The 12320-nt window shown below is 37.0% G+C and overlaps 1 protein-coding gene across 1 annotated transcript in view; it reads left to right on the top strand.

Annotated features, from left to right (window-relative positions):
• LOC139130743 (protein NPAT-like) overlaps window positions 1-12320 on the top strand; it is a 32332-nt gene that overhangs the window by 7845 nt on the left and 12167 nt on the right. Inside the window, exons 5-11 of the mRNA XM_070696529.1 lie at window positions 436-491; window positions 6063-6887; window positions 7634-7703; window positions 8494-8596; window positions 9406-9482; window positions 10110-10185; window positions 11909-11993. Of these exons, the coding sequence (XP_070552630.1) occupies window positions 436-491; window positions 6063-6887; window positions 7634-7703; window positions 8494-8596; window positions 9406-9482; window positions 10110-10185; window positions 11909-11993 (1292 nt within the window). The remainder of the gene's footprint in view (window positions 1-435; window positions 492-6062; window positions 6888-7633; window positions 7704-8493; window positions 8597-9405; window positions 9483-10109; window positions 10186-11908; window positions 11994-12320) is intronic.

Raw genomic sequence — 12320 nt, 5'->3', positions numbered from 1 at the left:
CCTCCTGAACATTATTATTGTGACATTTTAACTTCATTTTATTCTTAAACGATAGATCATTTGATCAGGAATCATTCAATAGAATGAATTTGATCATAGAAAATGTCAGAATTGATTCTACAGTTCCATATATGGACATTCAAGTTCATACATGAGAGAAGTTTATCAAAATGCTGCTGTTTCACATTCTTCAAAGCAGTCCCATTAAGAACAGTGCATACTGCCTGTCCACTGATGCTTTGAGTATGTAAATTGCAAATGTGTCGTTAGCTAAACTATAGAGTGTAGTTTCTCTAGGGTCTATTGCTAAACTTGCAACCCAGTTGCCACTATTCTCTCAGCATGTCCATGAATCAAAAAATATTCTCATCGCAGTTGTTCAAATAAGTCCAAACCTGTATATTTTAGGAATATGTATTGGATCTATGTTTGCAGGTACCAGACCCTGTCAGTAGATGTGACTGCCGGAAAAACAAACACCAAACAGAATCGTAAGTAATGTTATACTTTTAATATCTGCAGATGTAAAGTGTGCAAAACACCAAATATTTGAAAATGTTTGATAATATTCGTGGTGAATATGATTATTGAACAAGAAGGTGATTCCAAATTGTCTCAGTTGACAGTCTTTCATGACTCTGTGTTTGTTTAGAAGTGTTGTGGCTTGTTGTACTGTCTCTAAACTGGTCTTAGTAAACCCAGTGTCACAGTGAGTGTCATAGTCACAAGCTGTTAATTGTTAGAGTGGATTTTGTTACAGTACTGTGTACAGAGGTGACGGTGCTATGGACTGTTACAACTTGCTGCACCATAACACCCAGCCATGTGGAAAACCCAATAATAGAATGATTGACTGTGAAGGGGTTCCCCAAGTGTATACACAAACACTGAACAGGTTACAGTTTACAAGTTATCTACTAGTATTAAAATGGGGCACATGAGGCAGGTGTGAATTAGTGTGCATAAACTTACAATATCTTACATAAGCTAGATGTATTGAAGTTAGGGTCACTACCATAAATCTTGGGTATTTCATGTGAGTTGTGGCCCTTGTATTACATGCGACTGATTTAGGCGTTTGTTCAGGGGAGCTACCTTGGTCCACAGACAAAGGAAAAAACAAACTATGAACGGGTATTGTTCAAGGTTTGAAGCGGTCACCTCCATGGACACCTTGGCACAGGTAGCCCTCGACTCTGCTTTCTAAAGATTTCTGAACATGTACCCTTTGGCAGTTTCCAGATTTTTGCCATTTTTTTAAGCAAAAGTGTTTTCGTGAAAGTTCATGTTGTTGTTGTCATTTAGTGCTAAGCGGAAGTGGCACGCCTGGTGAAGCGAGAGAAATTTTGAGCTTCAGAGCGATGAGTTTGACCATTTTCAAAATTCATCTCACATTTTTATACCGCAGATTCAGACACTTGGTCTAGGCGCTTGGCCGATAGGCCAATGGTGCGAGGCTACCCTCTGGGGGCTTACGACTGAACGCCTCTAAATCGGAATCCAGCCGGTGCGCGACGACCCGATGGCGCGCTCTCGGGGGAGGAATGTGTTTGAACCAAATTTGAAAGTCTTTTATCGACACTGTCAGATTTTACCCATCGGTTTATGATCAGTCATATCATCTCCTATAAGCTTGTAATGGGAGGAAGTGTTCGGAAATTGCTGGCATACCTGCGGATGCAGTCCGGCGGGGACTTATAGATTGGGTCTTGTCCATCCATCCCTCCGTCCTCCATCAGCAGCCTTTTCTCTGTCACCCAGAGCCTTTTTTTTTCAAACTGTGTGCAAGGATAAAGTACTGTGGCATATGTATGCACGTCAATTTACTTCACGATACAATCCAATTTGGCCGCTGGGCGGCCATTTTGTTGCGATTTTTTTCATGTTTTTGTACCATAACTCAACTATCCCTGAACTGATTTCATTCAATGTTGGTACACAGATAAAGTACTATGGCATATATATGCACGCCAATTTATTTTGCGATAAGATCCTATATGGCTGCTGGGTGGTCATTTTGTAGCGATTATTTCATGTTTTTGTACCATAACTATCCCTGAACTGATTTCATTCAAACTTGGCACACAGACATTGTACTATAGTGTTTATGTGCATGTCAATTAATGGTGCGAGCGGGGACTGTGTCATCAGCGATGACTTGTTTTACATTTAGCGTGAAGCAATGTTTTGGCCCTGAGAGCAACGCAAAGTAAACATGGTATTGTTGCGGGATAGGTCTAGAACTTGTGGGAGTAGACATGACATCAGTTCCCATTTTGTCTACAGCTTGGTATGCTTCTGAAAAGGACAGATTAAAATCACTGCCAAAGCTATTGTCTGAAAGTTTGTAAATTTTGAGTTCGCCTGTAAGCTAGTCAGAAAAAAAGGAGGCCCTGCTGACTCACTTGTCCATGTTTGTTTGTGTTTGTGTTTGTATTGAAAAATGGTGCCACCCACAGGACTCTGGGAAATCTCATCCTAGTTTTCGCATAATTTCGTGCAATTGTCAATTACACATGATGTCTATGAGAGGTCCGACACCTGTGAAGCTCATTGTAGGAAAAGGCCATAATTTATTGAGACAACCATAACATAAACGGCTTGCCGTGTTTCTAATCTTTTTAGTCCCCACGGACACAGTCCAGGGGGACTTATAGGTTTGGTCATGTCTGTGCGTGTGTGCGTGCGTGCGTGCGTGCGTGCGTGCGTGCGTGTGTCCGTGCGTCCGTCCGTTCACGCAGATATCTCAGAGATGCCTGAAGCGATTTCATTCAAACTTGGTACAAGGATTACTTCATATGTCATACAGATGCACGTCGATTTGTTTTGTGATACGATCCAATATGGCTGCCAGGCGGCCATTTTATTACTATTTTTTCATGTACAGAGCCATAATTCAGGCATGTTTCAACTGATTTTACTCAAAGTTGGTACAAGGACATTGACCAATGTCATAGATACGCACGTCAATTCGTTTTGTGATACGATCCAATATGGCCGCCGTGCGGCCATTTTGTTACGATTTTTTCATGTACAGAGCCATAACTCAGGCATATCTCAACCGATTTTATTCAAAATCGGTACAAGGACATCGACCTATGTCATACATATGCACGTCAATTCGTTTTGTGATACAATCCAATATGGCCGCCAGGCGGCCATTTTATTACGATTTTTTCATGTACAGAGCCATTACTCAGGCATGTTTCTACAGATTTTATTCAAGTTGGTACGAGGACATTGACTAATGTCATAGCTATGCATGTCAATTTGTTTTGTGATACGATCCAATATGGTCACCGTGCGGCCATTTTGTTACGATTTTTTTCATGTACAGAGCCATAACTCAGGCATATCTCAACCAATTTTATTCAAACTTGGTACAAGGACATCGACCTATGTCATACATATGCACATTGACTTGTTTTGTGATACGATCCAATATGGCCACCGTTTGGCCATTTTATTACGTTTTTCCATGTCCAGAACCATAACTCAGACATGTATCAAGCAAATTTATTCAAAGTTGGTACAAGGAGATTGACCAATGTCATACATATGCATGTCAATTTGTTTTGTGATACGATCCAATTTGGCTGCTGTGCGGCCATTTTGTTATGATTTTTTCATGTGCAAAGCCATAACTCAGGCATATTTCAACCGATTTTAATCAAAGTTGGTACAAGGACATTGACCTATGTCATACATATGCACATTGATTTGTTTTGTGATTCGATCCAATATGGCCACCATGTGGCCATTTTATTACGATTTTTTCATGTCCTGAACTACAACTCAGACATGTATCAAGCGAATTTATTCAAAAGTATTTTTATCACAGACCTAATGAAGAGGACAGTATCCTCTCTGAGGACCTGTAATCAAAGCACCCATTAACAAGTGGGGACTGTGTCATCAACGATGACTTGATTTTCTTTGTCTGGGCTTGGTCACTCCAAAGTTCCGCTGATGTTGTATACATACATTATGTCCAACAGCATGTTGAGTATTAAGGTGTGTGATCTATGTTATTGACTTTATGTCCAGGCAGATTTGACATGCCACTCACTAAAGAGCTTTTTTCAACCCAGGATAGTTTTTCGTGACTTGTATTGATGTAAGACTGACTGTAGAAAATTTCAAAAAATTTTTCAACATTAAACTAATGTGGCCCAGTAACGTTTTGACATGAAATTTAATTTGAAAAAATTCTCATAAGTGAGAAAACAGACACAAACATTTAAATCTTTCTGATTATCTGTAATTATAGCTAAATGTTTAGTAATAGTCTCAAAACAAAATTAACCGATCAGAGATTGTCACAAAGTGACTGTGATTGATGTAAACATTGAACTTTTGTGCCTATTACAGTATTCTTGTTTCCAACAGGAATGAACATCAAATCAGACTCTGCAACTTGAAGTGTCATTTTGACAATTAAATTGCTGTGAAATTTGTGGCTAGAATCAAAAGTCAAAAGTCAGAGAATCAAAAAGTCCAATATTACTCAAGCGGTTGTTGACAGTCTACCTCAGCCCATTTACTTCAAATCCATGTTTACTCAAGCACTATAAATGTACCCCTCCCAGCTTATAATGGACAAAAACAAACTTTGCAAGACAAATGAATGAGATGAATGAGGTGAAGCCGAGTATATTATGAAGTGCAATGTTTGTTTGAGTCCATTATGAACGGGAGGGGTACATTATTGCTATTAATTTTTAGTTTCAGCAATGCCAGCAAGATTTGTAGATGTCGAAAACATCTGGAGCCATAATAGTCCAATACTGGATAATTTGATATATTATCAGTAATAATCCGGAGGGATGATGTAACAAACTTCACTGGTATTGACAAAGCTGTAATATAATTATGCAATAGGGAACCCCCTCTAGGACTATTATGGACAAAAGGAAACTTTGTACAAGGTGATGTACAAGGTGAAGCTGAGTACATTACAGAGTGCAAAGTTTGCTTGAGTCCATTGTGGACCGGGAGGGGGTAAACAACTTATGTCTCACAGACACTGCACATTCATAAAATCTTATTCTGTTCAGGCTGAATACAATGAAATATCATGTCAAACCAGTTGACTTTGTTTCCATAGACATTGTAATAGCAATCCCTAAGCTGCAGTAAAGTGCTGATGTGTACACAACATCGTTTCAACATTCAAATTGACTGCAGCTTTATTTCAGTGTAAAACCAATGGCAACATTGCAAATACAATAATCTAAAGACACTAACTAAATTCCCATGTTTAAAATGATTTCAGTAAACAGCAATGACAGATCAACAAGATCACATTATGGACCATCCCAAAACACATAGAAAACGAAAGTTCAGAAACATGCTGGTAAAAATCTGGTGATATTCCTTTTAATTTTATCCAAATCCACATTGAAGACACATTGCCATTTCATCACACTCAGACTTTCATAGTTTAAAAATTATTCGCAAACAGAGAGCTGCCTTTCTTTTCCTGGGATTTCCTTCTCACATCAAAATCAAACAAAGATTGCCGGCTTATACTGCGTGATCAATTACTTGAAGTATTGTTGGTTTGTGTTATTATAAGTAGGTTAGATACTTCCTAGCCAATGAGACTGTTGTACACAAAAAAAATCACAGTATTCAACCAATCAGATAAATTGTTTCATAGCATCATTGAAAATGGTTTGACCTTCAAGTAGAGTTTGCATATATGACTTCCTTGCAGGCTGTGTGTATGTAATCCAATTCTGCAACGCATAGGGCACTTGTGTAATGTGTTACCGCAGACTTAATCACCCTTTTTATTTGCGATCTTCTTGTGTCATTTGCAAATTCTTACATTCCTGAAACATTTCTGGAAACGATATTCATGGACCAACAGTCAGAGTCAATATTTTTTTATTTTATTCATTATTTGTTTGCAACTTTAACAGCTGGAGAAATGACTTTGTCAGCCATGCAATTTCTCAAGCTGTTGGCTTTAAATGAAATGTCTGTTATCAATTGCCATTTACAATCAATAATGTACATAATCATAATTCAAAGATGATCTTTTAAAACATTTACAGAGCGTTCTCGACTAAGTTTGAATGTGTTGAGATATCAACAGCAAAGACAAAGAAACTTACAGTTGCAAGCAAGTCTACAACAGACTGGACAGTCAGTTCAACAACACGGCAGGGTTGGAATCTTGCAGACAGCTTTGACTTCATCAACACCAATGGACCAGTCATCATTACAGCCAATGGTTCAACAACCAGTACATTCAGTGCAGTCAAACGCTGCTCCAGTGGGTACCATCTCTCAGCCAGCAACTGGCAATCAGATCTCCTTCCAGTCAAATGCTGCTCCAGTGGGTACCATCTCCCAACCAACAACTGGCAATCAAATCTCTCTTCAGTTTGCTCAATCAACACAAAATATTGCAGCAAATCCAGTGGTGCCAATCATGAATCAACCTGTCATTCAGATACAGTCAGGACCGCCTCAACAAACCATACAGACAGCTCATATCTCTTCACCAATTACTAGTGCGCCCTCTACACTGAATCAGAGTGTAACGGCTGTTGTGCCACAAAGGGGTCATTCACCTCACCCAGTCTCAGCAAACCCTGTGCCATGTGTAGTTACAAGTATACCCACTCCTAGTAGTCAAAGCATGGTACAGCAACAGATAGCACAACCTCTTCAACTGTCAGAGACACGCCAGGTTATCACTGCTATTCCAAATACCCTGTCTCCTGTGAGCCACTCATCAGAACATAACATGGGACTGTCACCTAGCGGCATGGGTTCTCACACTGCAATGTCACCTGTTGTGACATCTCCATCTACTTGTGCACAAGGTGATACAGAATTGGTTTCAAGTGCATCGCAAGACCTTGGTCATAGAGGTGTGTATGTATGTACTTGAGTAAGACATTCTTGCTTAAACCATGAAGAAATAGCACTACCATAGGATATGCTCAGGATACCTCACCTCTGATTCCAGCAAACCTAAAATTTGAAATAATGTCCCTTTGGCATGTGACTTTATATTTTACCTGCCTGGCCAAAGATTAAACTGCCCTTGGTAGGCAGCGTGTAAGCAGATATTTCCTGCTCTGCAGATAGTATTGAAAGTCTACTCTGCAAATAGTATTGAAACAGAAAAAGTACGTTTAAAGACCTTTCAAGCAATATGATAGGCCTATCTATAATCAACAATTTATGAAAATTTAGTTTTAGTGCTTTTCAGCCTAGTTGAATATTATCCTGGACATTTTTTCTGATCATATTTAAAAATGTGTTTCCCCTTTCAGTTTTGTGTTCTATGATGCTGAGGTCAGTTCAAGGTTCCATGACGCAATCAAATCATCAGATCACTGTAGTTACATGTACTTGGCTTACTGACATACATAGTTGCATTATAAGTTGTATCTTGTAAATCAGGATGATGCATTTCTGATGTATGATTTGCCTACTTGAGACTGGACCAACAGTGACAGACTCGACCCCAAAGAGTGGGAGAGATATAATCCAATTTCACTGTCTGGGAATGGGATTGATACCGAAATGTAAATATAGCTAGAAATACAGGGTTTTATTGGTGCTGACATCACAATGGTTCATGTTTGGTAATTTCCATCTCTTGTCACAGGTTCTTACTCTGAGTTTTCAACTCCAGTGATAGATGCAGCACTTACCAACAAATCACCGAGAAGAAAAACGTAAGATACCAATATTGATTAGATCTTTTGTGTGTTTTGAAACAAACAAAATTGTCAAATGGTTGTACGAATAGTTATGTTCAAATAATCTACCATGAAGCGTTATAGAGCAGACAAGTATCAAAATGGTCTCTGTCGCACACCATTGGATGTCTTTTCTTGTCAAGCAAACTTAGGTAGTGATGTCTGTGTAGCTCATGTAAATACTACAAATCAATGCTGTAATGTAGTGCAATCTGTAGTGTATCTTGAAGACCGAATCTTTATTCTACTATGAATAGCTATGTGGAATACATGACGAATAATGCAAGTACATGTCTGTTTCATTCAGTTCAATGCCAGTAATCATTTTGCATAATTGATATTGGTACAAGTTTGTAAAGAGTGCACTTCTTAATTCTTGCTGACTTCAAAATAAATAAAATATTGTAATTTAAGAATTTGATTTATTTTGGTCTGATTGTCAGCAGCCTTTGTATCATTCTGTGATACGGATAATGATAATTTGGAACTGTCCTGCAATGAATTGTTCACAAAGAGAAACTGATCACTTTATACAGCAATTCAAACAACTGATATAAACAACCCCGACAATCTAATGAAAACACTGATATAAACAACAACGACAAACTAATGAAAAAATTGATATAAACAACAATGACAAGCTAATGAAAAAACCTTACATAAACAACACCAACAAGCCAATGAAAACACTGATTCAGCATTCCAATACAATTAACTTTGTTTTGATATTGTTGTAAACAATGATTCTTGTTTGTTTGTATCACAGTGTAGCACCAAGACGCAGAGAAACACCAGGTGGTGAGGAGAATGCTGACGAAATGACAAACAGACCTGAAGATATTCCTGATGATGAAAATCTTGAAATTTCTGTGAGTAGTCATAGTAATTGAAGCTCTCAGAAATGTATGCAGCAATATTAATTTTTGGTCAAAGAGATATGTTTCTCACTATAGAGAGGAATAGTACTGAGGTTTAGAAAGATGGATATTTTGACAAAGGACAGCATTCCAGACTAAAATAAGAACTTAATCTTGTGTAAAATATGATTCTTTAAATGATATTTCATGAAGAAGATAGAAAAAGTATTGTCACATGTCCCTTTAGTGACCCATTAAGGTCTGATTTTCTTATGACTTAGCCAAAATGCTTATGTACAGTGTATAGGGGAAAATAACCTACCTGAGCCATCTTAAGTGCTACATATGGTGTTGGGCCAGGTACAGTAGAATTTGCATCGGGGACAGATATTCAAACTGTCAAAATTTTACAATATTTTTCTGATCTACTGCTTGTGTGGACCCATTTTGAAGCTCTCTGAGCAAGAAAACAATTTTAAAAATCCAAAATTTTATTTTCCCCAAAGAGGAACAGGAACAGTGACCAATTTGAATTTCAAATTGAAGTAAATTTTAGGTAATTTATTTCTTTAGTACCAAAATTTGTATGTTGACCCCTATCATTTATTTTGTATTTTGAAAAAGAATGGTTGAAAGTTTCCTTGAGCAAAGTTTCAGTAAATGTTAAACTGTTCCAGTGTTGAGGTGCATAATACCTTTACAAGGATTATTTCCTGCCTCAGATTGCATCATTTCCCAATTTTAAGGCATGTTTTGGTAATGTCAAGATAAACATGTAAGGGATATTTGCCTAATTTGTTTATTTCACACTTTGTTTTCAGCAATTCTTAGAATCTCTATTGTCTAACACTCAACTGCATGAGAAGCTGGCAGAAAATATCAACAAAGCAGTTATAAGGTGAGTTAGATATGACTGTGAGACACCAGTGAGAAAGAAATCAAAATCAATTGAGACATTGTAAATTAAATGGAAAACATTGAGAGTAGAAGATACAGTGGACAAATTGAAGTGACAGATTTTTTTGTTTTTCTTAACATTTTAGAAATACAATATTGTTACTACTGGATTGAGAAAAGTGGTGAATTGAGAAAATTGTGAGAAGATAGTGTATATATATATATCATAAACCAAATCTGACGTCAATCAACCAATGTTTACTCTGATTTCTATCCTTCAAGTATTTTCAAATATTTCCTGTATATTAAATTAGTCAGTTTTGCTCATTGTGCAATTGAGTATTCTGTAATGGATCATAGAACATTACCTACCCCAATGCATGTGTGTTGAGAAAAACATTAATATCAAAATCATTCATCATGAGTGGTAGATATAAAATAACATGCAATGTATGATATTTGCAATTTACTCCTAAACTTAGTAACATCAAATTGGTAGTGACGTGTACCTTTCTGATGGATTCATGTTGATGAGCGCCCTCTGGTGAGAAGAGAGAGTTTTATAGAGTAATAGATGAAGAGGCAGTCTTTTAAGTTGTAGAATGGATTTTTATTTTTGAATTTTCAGTGATCCAAACACAGCAGCTGCTAGTAACAGCCAATCAGCAAGCTCTGAATCACTTAATGATTTGCTGGATATACATGTAAGTAACTCTGCTATCATGTACATTCTTGACGGCTCAAGTGTAGATTAGTTACACAAATCTTTGGATATGAACTAGCTACAGGATTTACCGTGGTAGCTTTAGATATGGTCTCTATCTCCAACCCTAATCTACTGACTCTTTTAGTTACCAGAGATAAGTGTGAAATGCTGTTTCCCCCACAAATCTGTCTCTTGTGTTTTTGTAACTTTTAATTTCGTTATAATAGCCATATGTAGCCATATGTTAGAATCATTGCAACTTATACTCTTTGCTGCACCCCTTATTTTTTGCCCCCATCATTGCAACTTATACTCTTTGCTGCACCCCTTATTTTGCCCCATCATTGCAACTTATACTCTTTGCTGCACCCCTTATTTTGCCCCATCATTGCAACTTATACTCTTTGCTGCACCCCTTATTTTTTGCCCCCATCATTGCAACTTATACTCTTTGCTGCACCCCTTATTTTGCCCCATCATTGCAACTTATACTCTTTGCTGCACCCCTTATTTTGCCCCATCATTGCAACTTATACTCTTTGCTGCACCCTTATTTTGCCCCATCATTGCAACTTATACTCTTTGCTGTAGCCCTTATTTTGCCCCATCATTGCAACTTATACTCTTTGCTGCACCCCTTATTTTGCCCCCATCATTGTGCTGCTTAGTAAGTTGCTCTTGGAATACACAAGATCTTTTCCTGTTTCATGATATGTTATCCTAATTTAAATTGAATGACATCACAAATTACTTGTAGTAACAGTCACATTGCACCCTCCTGATCAATGTAACAACAATCATTGTTCTCATACCAGCCGTTGAGGGCACTGTCTCTTCTAAATCAATGATCACGTAGTACAGTAAATGTTTGTAACAAAAATGCATTACCTGTATTGTCTGCAGTGTGTTCATTTCAGCCCAATATCAGGCTAAGTGATTTGATCTTCAATGACTTCAAAAAGTTGAAATCCTATTCCCACAGCTTCAACATTGAACTTAGAATACAAAATTAAGTGCATTGATTCTGTAGTGTAGAAAGTTCAGGCGTGTACGTGAAAATGTGCAATTTTGTACACTAATGCCACAATGACATGTACATATTTCAAGTTGCTATCCACAGAGGATTTTTTGTAGTAACATATTATTTTTTCTGAAACTGATCATAATAAATGTTTTCCTCTCTACATGAGAATGTATTGGAGAAGGATGGCTGTGTTTTCACCAAATTGCTAAACATTTTTATTGCAAACCTGAAACAAATCCAATCGAAGAATGCTGTTGTATATTGAACTATTGAACAATAGTGCAGTTACCAAATTTGGTGTCACAGAGAGTTGAATGTGAAATGACAAGATATAGATATTATATCATTTCAATCTTGCTCAGACATACCAGAAATAGATGTCAAATAGCATCTTTTGTATGGTGAAATTTCATTTTGTAATACATGAAAATCAAAATTACAAGAAGCAGACACCATCTCACTTACTCCTAAAATTCAACTAAAAGTGACGAAGGAATCATTATTTACATAATGAAGCTAACATCAAATGCTGAAGTATTGTATGAAATTGATACTAACTTTCAAGCATACATATGGAATGTGACTACTATTTCTCTAAGTACAGCAGTCCTTTTAGATTTTTATTCAGACAGCTGTTATGTGACATGACATGAAATGATATAAAATTAATCAGATGTGCATTACATCTTTTCACAAGGTAACCGATGATACAGTGAGTGAGATTATTAGCTCAACAAGTCAAGATCCAGTCTTTGAATCTCTCTTTGCACTTTTCAATGTTGGTAAGTCAACTTATCAATTGCTTCATTTTGAATACTATAAGTAACAGTAACTTTTGAAGCTACATGTCTTCTGGAGAAGTTTGGGATCTGTTTAACAGACTATATGGTGATCTTAACAGTGAACTTGTATTGCTCATTACTGTATAAAACATCTAATTAGCTTTTGAATTCATAAACTGAGTTAGTATTCTTTAAAAAATTGCCAATACTGTCTATTTAGAATTATTCCATGCTTATGAACATAGCCAGTAAAATTGAAATAGTCATTCAATTCCATTTCTCAATACTTATAGTGTATCCACTCCATTGCTGCTTCACACAAACTTT

The sequence above is a fragment of the Ptychodera flava genome, chromosome 4 (genome assembly GCF_041260155.1).
Source record: "Ptychodera flava strain L36383 chromosome 4, AS_Pfla_20210202, whole genome shotgun sequence".
In the NCBI taxonomy this organism is placed as follows: domain Eukaryota; kingdom Metazoa; phylum Hemichordata; class Enteropneusta; family Ptychoderidae; genus Ptychodera; species Ptychodera flava.
The sequence above is the reverse complement of the archived record's forward strand: the minus strand, read 5'-3'. Positions and strand labels throughout refer to the sequence as shown.